Genomic DNA, 21,213 nt, shown 5'->3' with positions numbered 1-21,213 from the left:
TTTCCAAAATACAAGAATTTTAAAGCTATTAATAATTTTTACTTTCTATTGTTATCAAGATCTCTAAACATAACTATATCTTTCCAGTATGCAGAGTATTTTATTGTTATTATGGGGAAAAATCTCTGAACCCAAGCAGTATCTTTTTTTTTTTTTAGCATGCAAAACTTGTTACTTTATTACTGTTGGAAGAAATCTAAACTTGAACTACATTTTTTTTTAAGCTCTCAGAAACTTTATTATTGTTGGTAAAAGTTTTTAATCTATGTGAATTTTATTTTATTTTTCCCAGTATGCAGGAACTCTTCACTTGGCTTTTGAGGTAGAGGAAAATTCAGTTTACAGTGACAGTGGACAAATAATCTGGCAGCTTCGCTATATTTTAGACTCTACAATTAATAACCAGTATAACTTTGATGATGACAAAATACAGATGATGTCAAGACTTGACATTCATAAAGATGACGTACAAGCTGTCTTACCAATTTCCAAGGTGTGAAATATTGAATTAAATATAAAACAACCATTTGTGTTGATGTTAGCTTTATTGTAGTATACATATCATTCAAAGAGAAGAACAGTAAAGTCAATCAACATTTTGATAAGAAACTAATAAATAACTAAAGTTGTGCAAATAAATATGTAGGAAGAGCAAGTTATAACTTTGGAGAGTAAGAAGATCATAAACTAGTACTGATAAAAGTCATTATGCAATATTGGTTTTATAACTAATATGAAAACTTGGGTTGTTAGGCCTTGCAAATGATGAAGTAAAACCAGTGTACAGTTTTTATGGGTGAAACATAACAAATATTAAGTTTTCTTTGTGTGATATGCACTAGTATATAATGCTCCTTCCATGTTATATGTCTAATAGGAAGCCTTGCACAAGGAAAGCAACACATTTTATTTGTAATATAGCTGCACTTGTGTTAATTTTACCATGCATTGAACAGATTCATATTCACTCGCCATTAAATTTCTGAACCAGCATTTTTATGGAAACCAGTAAGAAAGTTTTAAAATATTCACTCATGAAATATGTTGTTCTTATCTGGCACTTTTTATGCTTATGTCAGAAATGAAATTTAAGGTGATACTATACTAATTACTTTAACTATATACCACTGGTTCTTTTCCATTCATCTAGTCAACTCAACTGTTGAACACAGCAGTCCTGACAGGAAAGCAAGTCTCTCAGCCAATGAAAGTTTTGGTAATCAGCCAGGCAGGTAAAATTGGTGATGTAACACTACAGTCTTCATGTCATGCAACAGATGAATCAATTCTTAAGGTTCGAAAATGTTATTTTCCTTTAAAAATAGTTAAACGTAATAGTTAGGTTTTACTCCTTTTTCTGATATGGTAATTGTAATGATATTTTAATTATGAACAAAACAAAATTACTGTTATAAGAAAATTTAACTTACCTCTCTTTCAATTTTCAGTACATAAAGCATGTGATGATTAGTTATGTGACTTAAAATGCAAATGATTAGTTATTCAACATATATTGTCTACAATTTTGTCCCAGTTAGCACTTTGAAGGGAACAACAGAACTTAATGTCCACAAACTTTAACTTGCGTGGCGAGATAGTGGAGGAACTAAACCTGACCAATTAACTACAAGTGTCTCAAAGTGTCATTACTAAAGTGTAGAACTGATCATTGATACAGTTGCTCAGACACTTAAATGTAACAAACCACAACATAAGTAACAACCACTATGTGTCAGTTCTGACTTGTGAAAATTATGTTATTTAGATTAAATCAAGTGTTTGGTATAGCAATTGGACATTGCATTATATGAAACAGGGTTAGGAGTAGGCTTTGAGACTAACCAGTATATCAAATGTCTAATGGTGGTTGAATGAGTGTATCTTATACACATTAAGGCACAAAAAATGCTTTCCTACTATGAAGTTAATATATACAGAATCTCAACACCATGTGAAGCAGTAATGTCTTGTAAATGACAAGATCCAATCCCATTTTCGTAAAAGGAAGTAATGATTATGTAGATATGGTTTTGACAGTTTTTGTCTTCATTCTTTGTAACAGTACCATTTATAAAACTCATTATAACAGGAGTAGTACACAGGTTTCCATGTCTTTCTAGAAAAAATATAACATGCAATAAACCATATAATCTACATTAACTGCTTATTCTATATATTTGACTTTTCCACCATCTTTGCAATTTCTTTGTGCAAAATTATAAATTCTAAGGACTTTTTTGCCATTTATTTGAAACTGATTTTGCCAAATCAGTCATATTGCCTTGTTTTTTGGCCTTGTAAGGAAGATCATCATCGGCTTTGGTTAAGGATGCTATATCTTTTTCAAATCATTGGCATTAAGCTGTAAGTTTTGTAATATCTTCAAGGATAAGTTTCCTTTTTCATGTTTTTCATTCAGTTCAGTTGTCTCCTTTTATTGATCGAAGTAATTGTTATATTGCTATATAAACACGTTGAGTGGCAGTGAAAAGTTCCTTCAACAAAGAAACTTCTAGAATACCTCCAACTGAGTGCACGTAATCATAGATCAACTGTTATGAACAACGAAGACATCCTTCATGTTTTGAAGTATTAAACCTTCTTTTACAGAAAAGCCCCTTTCAACAGTTGCCAGGCCATAAGAAATGATCAAAATGAGTTTGAAAACACACCGTAAGGACTTTTGAACTATAGTTTGTCCTATATCTTTGAACAAAAAGCAGTGAAGCCTATCATCTTTGATGTCAAAATCCTTGAAGATGCAGGAATTTGGCTTCACAACCTGTCATAAAACAAGTTATAATGTCTGATTAAGCAATCACATTCTTCTATTTTGAGACATTTCAAATTAACAAGAGTAGACAGTAAACATCTGAGAAAATGACATTATGAGTAAATGAGCATTTCAGCAGATGCTTGATTAGCCAGATAAAAACAAGCATTGTGAAATGCAAGTTTGTTTTTTGGAGTTGTCTTCTCTGTGATAATAAATAATTTCACATTTTCTGTTGTACAAAAATCAATATTGACACATTTAGCCAATTTAATATTTTCCATACTACTTCAATGAATTTTAGCAACTTAAAAGCATGTCTGTTTTTGATAGCACATCATGTTTTGCAATCCTTAGAAGATTTCTTGTCACAGACTTAATATTACAGGTGACAAAAAAGAACACAGGGTAGTCTGTCTAATATTTCATTAGAAATGGAGAGTGTTCTGCAGATTTCAAAATATAAAATAATAACTTTGTTATGGAAAGAATATCAGTTGTTGCAGGTTTCACAGTATTAAATGCTTGACCTTTTAGTATTGTGGAGGAGTTTGATTTGACTTCAACCTGTTTTGATGTATGTTTGGAAATTAGAAATGATTTTAATTTCCCTTTGTGCAACAGGTGCATTCTTTGCCCATTGGGAAGAGCAAAATTTCAGTGCACAAGACCAAGTAATTGTACTGGCTGGAGAAGCTTTGAAAAGGTGGTACATTGATTTAAGTATTGCTTCTAAATTCCAATCAGAAACATTGAAAGCAATACGAAGAGCTCCATAGACTGTGTGGAGACCACAAGACCCAATGTTAGTTAAAGATGGTTTCTAATTTGTAATTTTTAACTTTGATTCTAATTTCTTGTGGAATGAACAGTTAATATTTGGGTCATTAATATTTATTTGCAAAAGATGACAAAGATTAAGCTTTTTTGTCAGCTGTAAGAAATGGCTCGAGAGATCATTAGTCCATGTGTTTCTAACATGTAGAAACTAAAAATCTAGTCATCAAAATATTTTCTTCTGAGTCAAAGTACCAAATGAATAGCTTAACAGATTATTAGTCCATATGTGTCTGAGATGTAGAAACAAGAAATCTAGTTATCACAAGTTATATATCTTATGTTTCAGAGCTTTTGTAACTGTGCCAGCTAACAATGGTCTTCAGGATCCACAAAAACTTAGATTTCCACTCATTTTAGCTTTTGAAACATATGAATCCAGTCTACCAAGTAATGAATAAATTATATAATGAGGTGCTGGCAATTAGATGAAATGAAGTGAATTATCCAAAAGCTAATTGCAAAATAACACAAGTTTTTTTTAATTTTATTGTGCTTTTAAATCAGTGCAGTTTGGCTTATTCTCTTGAATATTAAATTTAACTTATCATGTCAGACTTCCCAATATTGAACTTTCTTATGGCACACATGGTAACAAGCTCTTTAGCATATCATTAAAGCATGGCTAAAAATTGATGGTTAGCTAAACTGCATATTCCTACTTTTTTGGAACCTAGGTGTTCTCTAGTGCATATTTTGTGCATCCGTAACAAGCCATTTCTTACACTTATCCTTCAGAAGTTAAGCATTGTTAAATGTACATTTGCTGAGCATGTTTTAAGCATGTTTTTTTTTTGTTACTAACATAGTGCATAAAAATAATAATGGAAAAGAACAGATTAATTGCAATTTTGTTATTGCTTAAATAGTGAGGATCAGACAACAATGATCTTATTCTCGTTTAACCTTGTACTGCTGAAGTAATTCAAGTTACTAATTATTCATACACATGTGCAGCTCATGTTCATTACTAAGGGAAAACAGGAAGCCTCTTTCTGAAGATCGTTACCATGAGATAAATTATTGGATACAATGCAATCTCCAAATAAACACATTCTGGAAGACTGGTTTATAATATTGACAGGAGAAAATTTTTATTTTCCATGACTTTTTCAGAACCATTGTGTAAAATTTCATTTTTCCAAAACTTAACAAGCTCTGGAAATTGCCTCCATTTTTTTCAAAACCCTAACAAACTCTATTATGAGGACCACATGTTCAATGACTAGCCAAACTTCAATGAAGTGGACAAGAAGCCATTTTCTGGCAACACAGAGAACAGTGTTAAACTATTGGTATTTATTGTTCTTGTATCTGATAGAAGCACAAATATGGAGAAATATGTCAGTACTGAAGAAAACCTTGTTTTATTTTAATTGCTCTTTTTTCTATTACTTTACAATAAGATTAACAATCATTTTGAGAATTTTATTCTTTACTTGTTAAGATAATGGTTTTTAACTACACTTGGTTAATTGCATAATTAATTAAGTGATTTTTCAGGAACAGTAAAATATTTTTACATAAGAGAACATGGTTATAAAGATCACCATTTCAACAGGTTTCACCTTCTTGCACATCTGTATACTTAGATGGCTCAGAAATAAGAGGCTCTCAAAATGCATCTGTGTTAGTGAAGTATGGAACATTTACTGGCCAAGCACATTATCTAGTTTGGATGCCTCAGTTACCTTTGGAGGTGAACTTATCAGATAATAAGCTTAGTCAGGTGAAAGGTTGGAGAACTCCTAGAGTTCAAAGAAGGTAGGGATATGCATATCCAGTTTAGCTAACCATCATATTTTACCATTATCCTAATGAATAACCTAATACTGGATAGTTAACTTTGTCATAATGAATTACAAAATATTGGATAATTATCTATGCTTTACTAAATAACCAGATATTGGATGGTTAACCTTGTTCTAAAAATGACTTACTATAGGTGGATAACTCCTATTGAATAACCACATAGTGGATTGTTAATCATACTCTAGTGAATAACTGAATATTGGTCAGTTAACAATGCCCGTTTGAACAGTTGAATACTGAATACTTTCCATGTATTGAACAAACAAATCTTGAATAGTTAGACATTGATGGAATACTCAATATTAGAAAACTTTTAATGAGAAAGTTGTGTTCAGTTTCATCATGTTTGATAGTGGCATGGGAGAATAGTTGATGCATCAAATTGTTGATATTTTGGTGGATGGGTAAAAATGTCTTTAAATGCATTATTTGTTATATATAATGTTGAATCTTTCTGTTATTTTATTGTTATACATGATATAAATTTTTTGGTGTTAAGCTATGAAAGATAGTAATATTATTCAGCTATTTAAACAAAACTGTATATATATGTGAGTGTGTAAAGAAAAAATTATATTTTTAACATGTACCTTTTTTGCTTAGTATTTGCTCTATTCATGTCATTGTTCTGTTGAAAATGCTACTTAACCTTTGATTGACTTGTTCCTTTAAATATGAACTTTTCATTTTCATCCAAATCCTAAAAATTGTTTGAATCTTCACTTTTTTTGTCAAGCTTTATATCCTTCATTATATTTCATTCTCTGATTTTCCACAACTTTCTCAAAATTTTAAACACCTTTATTTTCATATTGAGGTATCAGTACAAAATGTATCATGAGCTAAGCATGCACATTAACACTCATATTACCCTCGTATACTAAGTTTCTTTTTTTTTTACTTTGACATCAAATCATATTTTTTCAATACTGAAAAATTAGTGTGAATTTCACTTACATTTTATGTCGTATCTTATGAAACATAGGTTGTTCTATATTAATTTATGAATAAATAACCATAGCTAAATACTTTTTTTATGAAAATTGACTCATTAAAGGAGATGATTTTCATGATAGTCACTGAAAGGATAAAACTAATACACTATAAGTTTAAACTTCTGAGACAATAACTGATGAATAAAATAAATTTAATGGCAGAAAGAAGAACCTATCATTCTAAATAAAGCTTGACAATGCAAGACAGTTGATGTTGTATTACCGTATGTTAGTCATCACTGGATCAGTATAGTGTAAAGAAATTAGTAAGTCCTAGCATCTTCTAAAAGAGGATGAATGTAATATAAAGCTTACATCTTTTGCTTTATTATTGCTGTTATTACAGATGTATGTATTAACAGTATTGTCACAAAAACTGTGATATCAGTGACAAAAAGAAATCCTATGGAGTTTGCATAAAAACCAAAAACAGAAGTATGATACTGACTTTAATAATATTGAAGTAAATAGGGTTATAACTCATAAACATGTAGGTACAATAACTTTCACATTGTAAAATTAGAATAAGCAAGATAATTCTGTTGAAAATAATACTGATGCTGGTTTGCTATGTAGATTTTTAACCCTTTCTCTGCACACACACACACACACACACACACACTTTTTAACCTATGTGTGGAGCATATGTTTTAAAAGTGAAGAATGGTTGACCCAATATCTTTAAGTCTTAGGTTTCTGAATAATACAGACAAGAACTGTCAATACAAGCAACTTTTTTTCAATTTTATGTTGGCTGTTGTTACCATTCTCTAACAGGCAAGATCATTATCTAATGAATAATCACAATAACTGAAGATGGTCAAACTGCAATTGTTAAAAGATTTTCTTTGACTTTTTTACACAAAATGCCAAATTAGTTAAAATTCGTTACAATTTACATTAATAGTTGATCTTTGCTGTGTGTGTGTGTGTATAAAGATATATACACGATAATCTATTGATCTTTTTGACACCCTTCTAAAACCATATCAGTGAAATACAAGGAGATATATTCAGTGCTTCTTCATAGCAGTAAAAGAAATAAACAGAATGTCTTGCAGCATTTAGTTATTGACATTTTAAACACACATTTCTTTGTAGAAAGTCTCGATGGTCCTCATCTGTTACTCCTGGTAACCATGCTGACAATAGGTCTCAAAGCAAAAAGAAAAAGTGGGATGCAAACACAGAGGTAAGGAATTTTTCTCTTTATAGACTTTTAATTAATTTTAAATTAATAATGTTATATACTATGTAAGGTTGGCTCATGATGCATCTCTACTGTCATATCTTGTGTTTAGTTGGTTTGCTGCTGCACCTCCGTTTTAAATATTATGAGATTGGTTTGGTACTAATTGTTTAATATTTTACATAATGTACAGTTGGTTAGGTGTTACATTTTATACTGTCTTACAGAGGGTAAGATTGAGTTAGTGCTTCACCTTTACTGTCTTATGTGATGGACTTACAATTAGGTATTTATTTTAATATCGACAGTTGTTTCAGTGAAATATATATTTAGAAATTCACGTAATGTATACTGTTAAATCTATAATGTAAAATTCACATCTATTCATTAAAGTTGTAGAAGATTCTTGAGTATAAGAATCAACAATGTGTGTATATGTATGTAAATACCAGTATTGTTATTTTATTTGAAATTTCTAGAAACTCGCATGATGCTTATAAGATGTAACCAGTGCAATCTGCCAAGTGACAGTATGTATTATTAGTTTGCTAAAGTTGGTATACTATAAACCCTGGAAGCTACAACTGTAATTAATGCTTATTAATTGGGAACTTCAGATACTAACCAGGAATGGTTATAGATTTGGAACATTACAAACTGTTTAACTGGAACAGATTAACATCAGATGTTAGTATTTTTACAAAGACATTACATAACTTCAGTTGTGAAAACCTCAAGTGTGATCAATGAAGGGCTAGCTAGCTCCCTGTTAAGTGAATTGTACTGATATCAACTCAAACTGAATTCACTCATGAACACTCAATAGGATATCAAGGAAGTTCCAGATCTGATAAAAAAAACTCAATATTGTTTGTAAAACTTTTGTAAATAAATGATTATTTGTAATAACTGTTTGTAGTAATTTTTATTATAAAATGCATTGTTGTTTGTATATTGAAAGATATTTAAATGAAGAAAGGAACCTGTATATATTAATCATGTTGGCAAATATCATAAATTTGGTACATATCAACATTTAATTAACTTCTATGTTTAAATTATCATTTAACTCTGTTTCAGGTTATTTCAAATCATGATAAATAATGTTATAAAATAGAAGATCATCAAAGATAAATTGTAATGTGTAACACATAATGTAAGATTGGATTAGTGCATCATTTCCCTGTTGTATGTAATGTAAAGTCAGTTAGGTGCTACATCTTTACTTCTGTATATTATGTAAGGTTACTTTAGCATTAAATATGCTTTTGTATATGATGCAAGATTGGTTTAATGATACACCTGTACTGTTATATATCTTGTAAAGTAGCTTGGTGTTATGTCTTTACTATCATATATTATTTAAGGTCCCTTTGATGCTACTTTTCTAATGCTGTGTATTATGTACTGTTTGTTTAACAATACATCTTTCATGTATATAATATAAGAATGATTGGTGTTACATCTTTACTATTGAATATAATGTAAGGTTGGTTTAGTGCTGCATCTCTGCTGATGTACACTGTGTATGGTTTGTTTGGTGGTACATCTATATTGCTGTATACTGTGTATGGTTAAGTTGGTGCTAAATCTCTAATGCTGTGTATTATGCAAGACTGGTTTGGTGTTGCATTTATATTTTTGCATGTTATGCAAGGTTCATTAGTAATACGTTTCTACTGTTATGCTTTGTAAGGTTGGTTTGGTATTGCCTATGTAACTGAGATTAGTTTGATGCTACCTCCTAGTCTTTTAACAATAAGTTGTTCTGGATGTTACATAGCAAAAAACATTGTTCTCAAAAGCACCTTTGAATGTTAGCCCTAGTCAATTGCATGCTGTTAGAAATTGGCACCAGAAATTAATATGAAATAAAGTGTATTTGTAATATAAAATATTTTATGGTAGTAAAATCTAGCAACAGTGAATGTTTACAGTAAAACATATTACTGTTTATTTTTAGTCATTGGATGTTGTGTGCAGGCTACGCTACCAACAAGCTGGGATTACTGTCTATACTCGCTTCTTTAGCATAGACCATAACTCTGGGCGAGAAGCTTATCTTCTTAGTAGGCAGGCCACTCTTCGTATCACAGAACTAGTATCACCATTTCTGCGTGTAGCTGATTCTAGGATAGCCATGCTAAAAGGTTCTGTTATTCAGGGCCTGGCCAGTGGACGAACAGAAGTTCAGGTATATTAGTTGTCAGAAAAGTACAATATTTAGCATGTAATATACATTTAACATAAAACAAGCTTATAAATTAGAAAAAGCAGGAATTTTGTTTTGATAAATTTTGTCTTTTGAAAAGTCCAAAGACAAATGGTTGCCAAGTCAGTTGAATTGGGCATTGTATTAGAACACTGAGATTATTGGAGGAAGAAGAACCTCTGTCAAACTCCTAAAATGTATAATATCAGTAGAAATAATGGTGAAATCATATTTATATTGGTGCTTGATGTTAAAGTAAATAAAAAAAAATTATAAAATAAATAAAATATAGAATAAAAAATACAATAAAGTTAAAGAGATTGCTACCAGCTGGTTGCTTCTGTGAGGTCTGTGGTTTGGAATCAGGGATAACTTACAGATATCTTAATTGTGTACTGATAAATGTGTTGTAATAGAAATACATAACTAAAAGGAAAAGAGCCTGTATATTGGTCAATGCTAAATTCTTAGAGCATGTCAATTATTCAAAGAAACAGATCACAGGTCATTAATTAACCAAAGTTGATCATTTTATTCATTTTGGTGTTGCTACTACAATTACTTTTTTTTTTTTAAAGTTCAACTTTTTCTATGAGTAGATCTTTCATTTCAGGTACTGTCACCAATCACAGGTCGAGTGATAGGTGCTTGTGAAGTTCGAGTTGGTAGTGACAAAGAAACGATTACCCAGTTAGAAGTCAATATTGTTACAGGACTACAACTCTCTATTCATCCTGATGATGAGATGGCTAATGTATTTTTTGCTTGGACAGCTATCAGTCATCAGTTAACCACTCAGTACCAAGTTAGTACAGAATATTTTTGTAATATCTTTAAAGTTTAGACTACTATTTGTATGCTAAAATAGTCTTACTGAAGTGTTATGTTGGTATAGTTTAAAATTAAATGTCCTGTATACTAAATTAGCATTACTAGTTATTTTTTGCACAGTTAACCCCTTCATACTAGGTATCCCTTTAAACATTTTTCTACATGTCAGTGCATTACATTGAAAATGTAATTACAGCTTTACTCTTACAATATGTGAATGAAATTAACATTATAATCTATGTTATGATTCAAAATTTTATGTCATCTACATCTAAGTCCTTTATTTCATAAGAAACCTTGAGAAAAATGTTTTAGAAAGATGTTTGTTTAACGTATAGACCTGTACATTCCAAAGTTCTCTAGACAAAATGTATTGGCTACTTGTTACAATTCCTGTATGTAACCACTACATGTAGGCTATAAAACTCAAATCTATTGAAGGTGGATGTATCAACATGTATAGGTTAAATGTACATTTAATCATTATAAAGAGGTAATTCTACACTATATTCTGACAATAGCTATTTTAAAATTGGTATGCAGTGTCATCACTTAACATAATATGTTATTTGTTTTTGAATTTAGCACAAAGCTACATGAGAGCTACCTGCTCTAGCTTTCCCTAATTTAGCAGTGTAAGGCAAGAGGGAAGGAAGCTAGTCATCACCACTCACTGCCAACTCTTGGGCCACTCTTTAACCAATGAATAGTGGGATTGACCATAACATTATAATGCCCTCATGGCTGAAAGAGCATACATGTTTGGTGTAATAGGGTTATGAACCCACAACCATCAGATTTCGAGTCAAGTGCCCTAACCACCCATCCATGTTATAATTAAAGATACAGTTAAATTGTATTTAGGTCATACTTTTACATTTTAGTTAAATATGTATTATTTATGCTTTAAAGTGCATAACTGAAAGGCTTAAACATTTTTTAAATATACATCAGTTCTCAAGGCTCAGAATATTATGTAGGGGCATAAAAATTTTGCTGAAAGGTTGCACATTGTTGTTGCTAGAAATACTGTAACATTCCCTGAGGTCACCACTGACTTGTGCTGAGATGAATAATAAATGTTAAATATAAATATAGCCACAAGATCATCTTTAAAGATATTCTACAAAACAGTTTAAAGGCATGTTGTTTTTTTCTGTTTCCTCATTTTTATAATTTTGTTGTTGCATTGTATATTGATGATAATAGCAGAGTTAGTGACAGTGTAGAGAAGATGAAAAATAAAATATAAACATTTACTTTAAAATAACTTTTGATAGTCATTTAGGAGGTTTTGTAGATTTTGTATATAAAATATGAAAACTATAAAAGTAATTTTATAGTTAAAATTTAAAAAAATCTTGTATTCAATTTTAATTATTAAGAGTTTGACAGCAAGTAACTACAATAAATAAATAATGTATTAATAGTGAAAACACTCAATTTAAATAATGTCGTTCTTTATATGCAAGATACTTATGATCTTTTACAAATTCTTACCTGTTTTTTAGAGAATATTTTAAGAAATCTCAAGAGTTTACAGAATGTATTATTCCATGAATGAAATTCTTAATACAGTATTCCATAAATTAGCTTGTTGAGAAAGGATGAAAGCTTAGGCTGTCTCCTGTATATTAAATTAGTGTTATTAAACACCTAAGAATTCATGGTGATCTGTTGTCAGTAAAAAATCAGAATTAGCTGTGAACTATTAGTTTGAATAATGAATTGACTGTGATCTGTTATTGCACTATCAGAAGAATTTAAGAAATAAGCACGAGTTATTACTATTTTATAAGTGAAATTAATGCTCTATATAAATAAATCTATCTTTTACTATATGGATAATTCCCTGATGTGACTAAGTGTCAAGGTTACTGTTTTCATTAACTACATTTCATGTTATCTTGTCTATTTTGGTGAGTAGTTTTAGACAGTGTTAGTGAGTTTCTGACAAGAACCAACACTAGCTATATATCATTATCTACTGTCAGTTTAATTATAAGGCATGCAAATATATAATGATGGGATTAGAATCAGCGCTACCTACCATATTATCAACCTGCCAGTTTAATTATGAGACAAATAAGTTGTTTTAGACTTGACAGCATTACACCATAGCCTTTTGCAATGGAGATTATAATGTAGAGCTATTGTCTAGATGTATGACCATCATTCAGAGGATGAAAAAAACTAAAAATATAGACTGAGGATGTGGTGAGGCTCCAGACTATATTTAATATAATGTTTGTTTTGAATTTTGTGCAGAGCTACTTAAGGGCTATCTGTACTAGTCATCCCTAATTTAGCAGTGTATGACTAGGCAACTAGTCATCACTACCCACTGCCAACTCTGGCTACTCTTTTACTAATGTATAGTGGGATTGACTGTCACATTATAATGCCCTCATGACTGAAAGGGCGAGCATGTTTGGTGTGATGGGGAGTTGAATCCACGACCCTCAGATTACGAGTTGAGTGCCTTAACCACCTGGCCATGCTGGGCAGTTATAATAGGTTCAGAATAACCACTACTATGATAGTTAGTATCAATGTCCCAGAGTTTAATTAAAATTCATGTAGTGAAACAGTGATAGCATCAGAATCATGTGTTATCAACCTGTTAATTCAGAAATGACATGTCTCTTCACAGAAAAGATAACTAATATCATGCACCATTGCCAAAAACCTATTGCACATATACCTGCTGCTACTTATAATGATGTATACTATGCCAGTCCATGATTTAATCAGCATTAGACTATAGTCCTCCACCCAAATAGTGACAAAACAGGTTGTGTGTTTAGATGTAATATAACAGTTAAATTCAGCTATTTTAACTACAGGGAGTGATTGTTAAACAGATAAATTGTTGGAATATTTAAGTAAGTTGAGTTTAAAAATAGCAGACACTGTTCATTGTATATTTAGAGGTGGTGGTATTATGTCAACTAGCAGTATTAATTATAAATGCAATTCTAGCCATTATTCTTATTTGGATAATATTCTTCAAAACAAGAATGTTATCCAAATAAGAAGATACTGGCTATGTATAAGCCTGGTGAGCAAAGCCTGAAAAGGAAGTGTAACTTGAAAAAGTAGCTACAGATGCAAAATGGAAGAGTAAATACTGATTTTAAATTTCACCAAGAGTTATGCAAGATATTCATTTGTAGATTAAAGAAATTAATAATTTTTTTGGGGAAAATGTTAAGGTGTACATTTTTATATATATAATAGTGAAGATCTTGGTATCTTACTTGATATTCAATCCTGTATTGGAATAACTTTTGCCATACTGTAATGATAAAGGCAACATTCTCCAAAATAGCTGCTGATATTAATCTTTCTGTATAACATGAATAAGGATTATTTTTTGTTTTCCACAGGAAGGGTTACTGAATATTAACATTCACTACTCTGATGGTTCTGTGACTTCTCTATCTGACATAAGTGAGACAGACTATCACCTATCTGTGGACACCTTTGATAGTGGAGTTGTGGCATTTGCACCTATGGCAGGACTTCATCACCCAAGAGTTATTGCAGTTGGTCAAGGTAAAGGGGATCTGTTGCATGTATCCTTGGAGTTGTCTGCACATTGCCAAAAGCGTCGAACCCAGCCCCTGGCTATGGCTTATGCTTATGTTTATGTAAATTTTACAGAATCAGTCCTGACTGGTTCTGTATTCAGTGATAGCAAGTTTCCAGGTAAACTGGGTTCTCGTCAAAAACAGTTGAACAGGGTTGATGGTGTTAGGGATATTAATGATGTGCTTTATCAGGATGGGATTAACAGCCATGGAAAAGGAAAGCCCTATTTCTATGAGCCCACAGTACAAGCTCGTCAGCATGCAGTTGTTGGACATCAAGCTAATTTAACCCCATTAGAAATTGGGCTGTATGCCATGCTGGGTGTCTTCTGTGTGGCAAGTCTAGTCTTTGTAGTCAGTTGTACAGTCTTTGCTGTTCACTACAAACAAAAACAGCTTCCTGCTGTTCAGCATGGTGAGTCTGCAGCTCATGCCCATGACTGGGTTTGGCTAGGTAGGGCTACTCTTGAGAGAAGTTCTTTCAATACTCGCTGTCCTCAAACCATACTCCCCAGGAGTGATACTCATGGCAACATGGGAGGGAATGTTTTACATCGAGACAAAACCCTCTGTGGAAGGTCAGTTGGTAGTGGCTGTAGAGCAAGCAGTGTTTCATTTCCTGGGTCAGAGATCAGTATCCACATAACAACCAACCCACAACAAGCAGCCAATGATACAGAGGATGAGACGAGCTTGATTGAGAAAGGCACAGTTAATAGCATAGCTAATGAAAATGCTCTATGTCTTCCATCAGTTATGGATGCTGGTTCAACAAACAAAATTTCACGTGAGAAGAAGGTGCAAATTCAAACCAATCCAATACCTCCTCCAATTGCCCCTGCTAATCTTAACAAATGGAGTCATCAGACAACTCTGTCTACTTTTAACATACCACCACCAGTTCCTCCTCATCAGAATCTTCCCATAAAAGGGACAATTAGACAAGATTGGAGAGAAAACCAAAACTTGCTTTTGACAGAGAATCCTATGACATTGGATGACATTAACCAGATGGACTGGGACACAGTGGTCAAGGGCATGGACTATGATCAACTCATGCAGTACTTCGATAATCTAAAAGAATCTAATGCATGAAGTTAGGATTTTGACAGCTTAAAAGATAAAATGCAGAGGAATTATTAGTTCAGTTTTAGTGCAATAGTTAAAGGGAGTTCCACTAGTGAGCTTAGACATTTTGGTTTGGGACATTTACTAGTCTGAATCTTTTTTTAACTCCACATGCATTGTCTCTGCTGGACATTTTTCAGTCTCTGCCTCACATTTTCAAGAATTAAAACATCCTTACTTAATTTATTTTGTGCATGCTTGACTAGCATTTCTTAAGAAGCTCAGTATACATTTTTTGAAAGTTATAATCAATTAACACTGTGAATCTCCAACTCCCTCTGCCTATTGTATAATATCGTGAGGTTTTAAAAATGTTCACCAAAATTACATGTATATAGTCACTAATAAATAGACTGCATTGTTTAAGAAAGACATATTTCATTTGTCAATAACATTATGTAACAAAATTTTTACTTGTTCCTTGGCAGAAAGTGTTGTTTCCCAATTGCTTATTCCTAAAGTAAATGGAAAAGATCTATTTTTCTCTTCAAACTTTGCTTTTGTGACCTGGGAGCGTATAACGAAAACATGACGGGAGACTACATTTGGAGGCTGATACGTGAAAGTGATTTGCATTACAGTCGCAAGTCTCGAAAAACTACTCACTTCTAAACATTTTTGTTTAACTTTAGTATAAATACATGTAAATCTTGATTCATATGTTGTTTTATTCAGACCTTATGTAAATGAAAATGTGCAAATGTGCCTATTTTTACAAAATAGGTTAATTTCTAAATTTCATTATACAGGTGACAAAAGCAAAGTTTGAAGGGAATAATGGCCATTTTCTGCACTTTTACAACACAAGCAATTAAGAAATAACACATACTATCCAGGAACAAAACTTGTGTTACATAGTGTAATGTGTCACAACCAGTATCTAATGTGAAATTTGTTTCCACTCGGAACTTTTCATTTATCATTTTTATTAAATTGCACCATGAGTTTTGGTCTGGAAAATGTTCTTTAAAGTGATGATTGGTCTAAGATTTTGGTAAATTAGAGTCATATTTGGCTGTGTTTTACTGTCTTCTTAGAACAAAAGAATATATTTGGTTTTTCTTTCAATTTCAAATAAATTTACATCATAATTAAAGATTTTGACCACATTATATTAAACATTGAAAAGTGCACTAAAGTAATAGTTTATGAAAATCAGGCATTGGTCAATGATTTTATTGTTACATGTTTTTATGTTGATTATGTGGTGATAAAAACGAATGTCAGCTTATAACCCAGTATCATTTCTACAAAACAAAAGTAAGTAGTAATCACACTAACTTTTGAGCATTTTTGTTTCAGTTCACTGTCACCTTTTAATATAATGGGGACTAAATGATGGATTAACTTCTTAACTTTCTACTTATATATCTTAGTAGCAAGATTGTTTCTACTACCAATCCTCACAATGAAATGAGGAATTAGCCTCCTCTCAAACTTCCCATCAGCTCAGTAACAAAGATGCCCCCTGTTAGAGTGAGGAATCAGCTCTATTCAAACTGTTCACTGATCTCATTTACTCATATTAATTTTTCTTTTCCATGGACTTTGTTCTCCTCAGAAGTGTGATTGTAGTCCATTTGGAAAATGGATATATCCATTTTAAATGAAGTCAAGCTGTTATCATTTTGAGCATCAGTGTTTGGGATTTTTTAGTTCATGTTTAAAGTTTTTGTGATACTTGTTATTTAAGTTTTTTGATATTTATTTAATATTTTATATTTCATTTGCTCATGATATTCTATCAGAAATCCAAATTTTATTTAATTAAAGTGTCTTATCGGTGTTGTAATTTTCTTAACTTAGTGGAACAAGCACTCTAGCTTTTAGATTGGTGAATGTGAAGCAGATACTATTGTCTGATGAGGTGAGAAATGTTTTATAAAGTAGAAGCAAGATTAAAGAATTTCAGTGAAATATTGTACAGGTTATTGTGTGCATACTATTGTTTCAACCTTAAAGATCAGGTTATTCACATTAACTCAAAATAAATGAATTACTAAAGCTGTATTGTTGGAGCACTTTTCCATTGCATACTTTACTTTCCGAGTTACCTGACATAACAACTAGTCATTATCAGGTCATGTGAGGAAAATTAATATATCATATCCATTAATGTTTAGAAGGGCCTGTTATTTAAATAGTCACAATAAAGGCCATCAATGGTGATTGTGTGTGTGTGTATTCATTTTTCACCATTTTCAAAAATTAGTTATTTGAAAAAGTCTCAAGTGATATAGAAAACAATGATTTTGACTGTCTGTTGTCTTAGATAGGAAACATTAGTCAAAGGTACTTTATGTCAGTGATAAATAAATAAAAACTGCAAATTGTATTGTAAACAAACTTTGTAGTAAGTGAAATTACTTTAAATTGTGATGAATTTATGTAGTTTGGACAGATGATTACTGAAAGTTCTTAATGCTAGAAATAATGAAAATGAGTTTCATACATAGTTTAAGTTTTAATTAATCACGATTTACAGTTACGTTTGAAGAAAACAGTGTAAAAACATAATATAGGAAAGTCAAACTTCTTGTATATCATAACCTTCAAACTGATAAATCATTACACAAGTGTTAACTTATCACAACAATCATTTTTAAAATAGCTTAACAACCTTGCTGTGAAAACAAAATAATCATTAAATACTAAATCATAAAATGAAATAACTCGCACTTTACAGTCTTGTATATTCAACAGGACAGTACTTCAACAAAATCTTAAAATGTGTCCTGAATTTAAAATGTTAGAGTTCCTCAACAAAATCTTAAAGCAAATATCCTGCATTTAGAATATTACTGAGATCCTCAATAAAATAAATTGTTCAGAATATTGTGTATATTAAAGAAGAGAACAACCGGGAATGGCAGCGGTGAAGCAGATGTGTACACTAAAGGGGAGTACAGCCATGAATTGTAGTAGGTGTGTTTTACTTGAGGAAAATTCATGCAAAATATTTCACATTTATTTTCTGTGTTTATTTTACTTTCATTGGCTGAAATAGTAATCCACTGAAACTAAAGCAACAAAAGACTGCTGGTATCGTTAGACTGTTTATGTGACACCAGATCACAAGGAAAGAAATTAGCCAATCTGACTCCTGCTTCAAGAACATGATGTGGAACTTATCAGCTATGTGTCCTACAGTGTTTACAACAAAAATTCCTGAGAGGAATAAGATTGCACTTTGAATCTGAAAACATTTTTACAGTACAAGTTTGGAGACAATTCAATAAACTTTGCAAGTACTTGAATTCTGGTCTGGGATGTTTGGAATTTAGCATACAAAGATAACTGTATGCTTTATTAATTGCCCAGGTGGGTTAAGGCGTTCAACTCGTAATCTGAGGGTCGCAGGTTTGAATACCGGTGGCACCAAACATGCTCGCCCTTTCAGCCGTCGGAGCGTTATAATGTTATGGTCAATTCCACTATTCGTTGGTAAAAGAGTAGCTCAATAGTTGGCGGTGGGTGGTGATAACTAGCCGCCTTCTCTCTAGTCTTACTCTACTAAATTAGAGACGGCTGACGCATATAGCCCTCCTGTAGCTTTGCGCGAAATTCAAAACAAACCAAAAATATTAACGCTACCAACCAAACTTTAGCTATACATGCAAAAGTGACTGTTAACTTGTATGAGTCTTATATTACTGGAACTTGTGTTCCTGTCTTGGTCTTTTTTTTTTATTTTTCTCTCCTTCCGCATCAGTAAAAGTCTCAAGAAATGGATAACATAGTCAGTTTGTGTGTATCTACTGTAGGCAAGTGAGCCTCACTAACAAAAAAGAAACAACTTGTAAGTCACAACAGTGGAGTCTCCTGCATTGATGATGTGTTTAAATAATTATAATAACTTCAATATTTCAAATAGGTTATGTATTTAAATTATTATAAAAGTTTTTGTATTTGATATTTTTGGTATTAAGAAATTATTTGGTGTACATCAAAATAACAGAATTATTTTACTTCACTCTCCTTTCTATAAATATCTTTGAGAAATATTGATTCTTTAACTATAAAACACATAGTTTAAATATCAATATTTCTGTCTTTAATAAATTAGTCTAAAATACTATATTTTTTATAAACTTTTCCACTTGTTCTATAAAAAAAAAAACCATGCGATTTGGTAGTATGTATTTCTTATTGCAAAACTACATCGGGCTATCGGCTGAGTCTATCGAGAGGAATTGAACCCCTGATTTTAGCGTTGTAAATCCGTAGACTAGACTGCTGTATCAGCAAGGTCCGCAATTTGGTAGATAGATACTATTTTACAAGTTCCATATGTACAACCCAAAACTGTGGGATATGCTCATTTTGTCATTTTAAGGGGGTTCGGGAGTTAAATAAATCCATAATTTTAGGCATCTTAGTCAATTACTCAACCCAGCCTACGACAAATCGCATGTGCTAGGTCCAGGGGCATAGATTTTTTACACCCGATGGAAGGGGTGATTTTTGCAACCACTTATGTGGACTGTTGAATTTGCAAATTGGTAATCTCTGATTACATGAACCTAAAGCTGTAAACATAAGTCACAGAGTAATCTTGTTGCCCCGAAACTTCAATGTTTCCATGTAGGTTTGTATAATTGAGGTGTTGTGAACAGTTTTCAAAATGTTAAGAGAATAAAGACAAATGTGTCACAAATTAACTGATACATGAATTTATTCCTGCACACTGCACAGTATAAAAGATGGCCATTATACTTGGCAAGGTTACTAATAACTTTCATTGCATGAATTACGTTTTCAAATATTAATAAAATTAGTAATTACCCTTGATAAGTTTATATCTACTGAAAAACTTCATGTTGTCTGATAAAAATAATCAAAATGTCTTTGCGAACTCTTGAAAATTACACATCAATACAATGTAGCACATAATTATTCATACTTTTCATTGAAGTAAGATTCATTTAGTCCTCTAGTCTACATGTTCCCAAACGTAGATCTTCTTTGTGATGATCTGTTTATGAATTCTTTCATAAGCTCTTCTATATTTATTTTGTCGACCTCATCTTTGTGAGTGTGACAAACTGCTACATGGTTGAGGCGGCACTGAGACAGTTAACCATGTCTTCAACCGTCTTAATGCAGAAAAGCTGCGTTCACATTCGCAGCTGGATACTGGACATACAAGCAAAATTTTCATGAGAAGAAACATTTCACTAAACATCTGCTGGCTTGTTTCATGCATTTTACAGGAAGCATCCTTCGCACCTTTCAGAGATACTGCTTTTGTTGTTCCTTGGAACATGGGCAACTGAAACTCGAGCCGTTGTGCAGAAATTTCTGGATAGAACTTTATAATCGAGTTGCCATTCTTGCTAGATGTGATCATGTTCTCAAGTGTCAGATATTGCCTCAAGTTATTGCTGTCTGCATTGAATATTGTGGTCAGATGTTCTATGACTGTGTCCACAAATTCAAAATATTGGCTTCTGTAGTAATCTCTAGCTGTTGCAGAATGGTGTGCTGAGCCATCACCTGTGATCCTCCTGGGGGGTCTGCGAAGGCGTGGTAGTTAAATAGGTACCAGATCAAGGGAAGTTACCTTTTTCTCAGCTTCATCAAATATCTTTTTGTAATTTTCCTCTGTTCACAATATCCGCAATTGCTCAACTGTCATTGTATATGCTTCAATCATGCCAAATACTGTCGCTGATTTTGCTTGGAATGCACAGTTTAGTTCATCTACTGCAGCTAATGGATGCTGAGTCATCAACAATCCTAAAACTGTCTTTCCTTTGTCAAATCTGTCCAGCAAACCTCGTGCTTTCACTGCTACATCTGATTTCAGACAAAGAAACAACAATGTCACTGTAGTGATCATT

At 32.1% G+C, this 21,213-nt stretch overlaps 1 protein-coding gene across 1 annotated transcript in view; it reads left to right on the top strand.

Moving 5' to 3' along the window:
- LOC143244695 (transmembrane protein 132E-like) overlaps positions 1–17,539 on the top strand; it is a 42,981-nt gene extending 25,442 nt beyond the window's left edge. Inside the window, 8 exon segments of the mRNA XM_076489810.1 lie at positions 293–312; positions 315–493; positions 1,151–1,294; positions 5,172–5,374; positions 7,519–7,609; positions 9,570–9,800; positions 10,432–10,623; positions 14,039–17,539. Of these exon segments, the coding sequence (XP_076345925.1) occupies positions 293–312; positions 315–493; positions 1,151–1,294; positions 5,172–5,374; positions 7,519–7,609; positions 9,570–9,800; positions 10,432–10,623; positions 14,039–15,337 (2,359 nt within the window). The 3' untranslated portion in view covers positions 15,338–17,539.
- The last annotated feature ends 3,674 nt before the right edge of the window (positions 17,540–21,213 follow it).

This window comes from Tachypleus tridentatus, chromosome 2 (genome assembly GCF_004210375.1).
Source record: "Tachypleus tridentatus isolate NWPU-2018 chromosome 2, ASM421037v1, whole genome shotgun sequence".
Taxonomy (NCBI): domain Eukaryota; kingdom Metazoa; phylum Arthropoda; class Merostomata; order Xiphosura; family Limulidae; genus Tachypleus; species Tachypleus tridentatus.
Note: the sequence above shows the minus strand (reverse complement) of the source record. Positions and strands in the feature narration are given on the sequence as shown.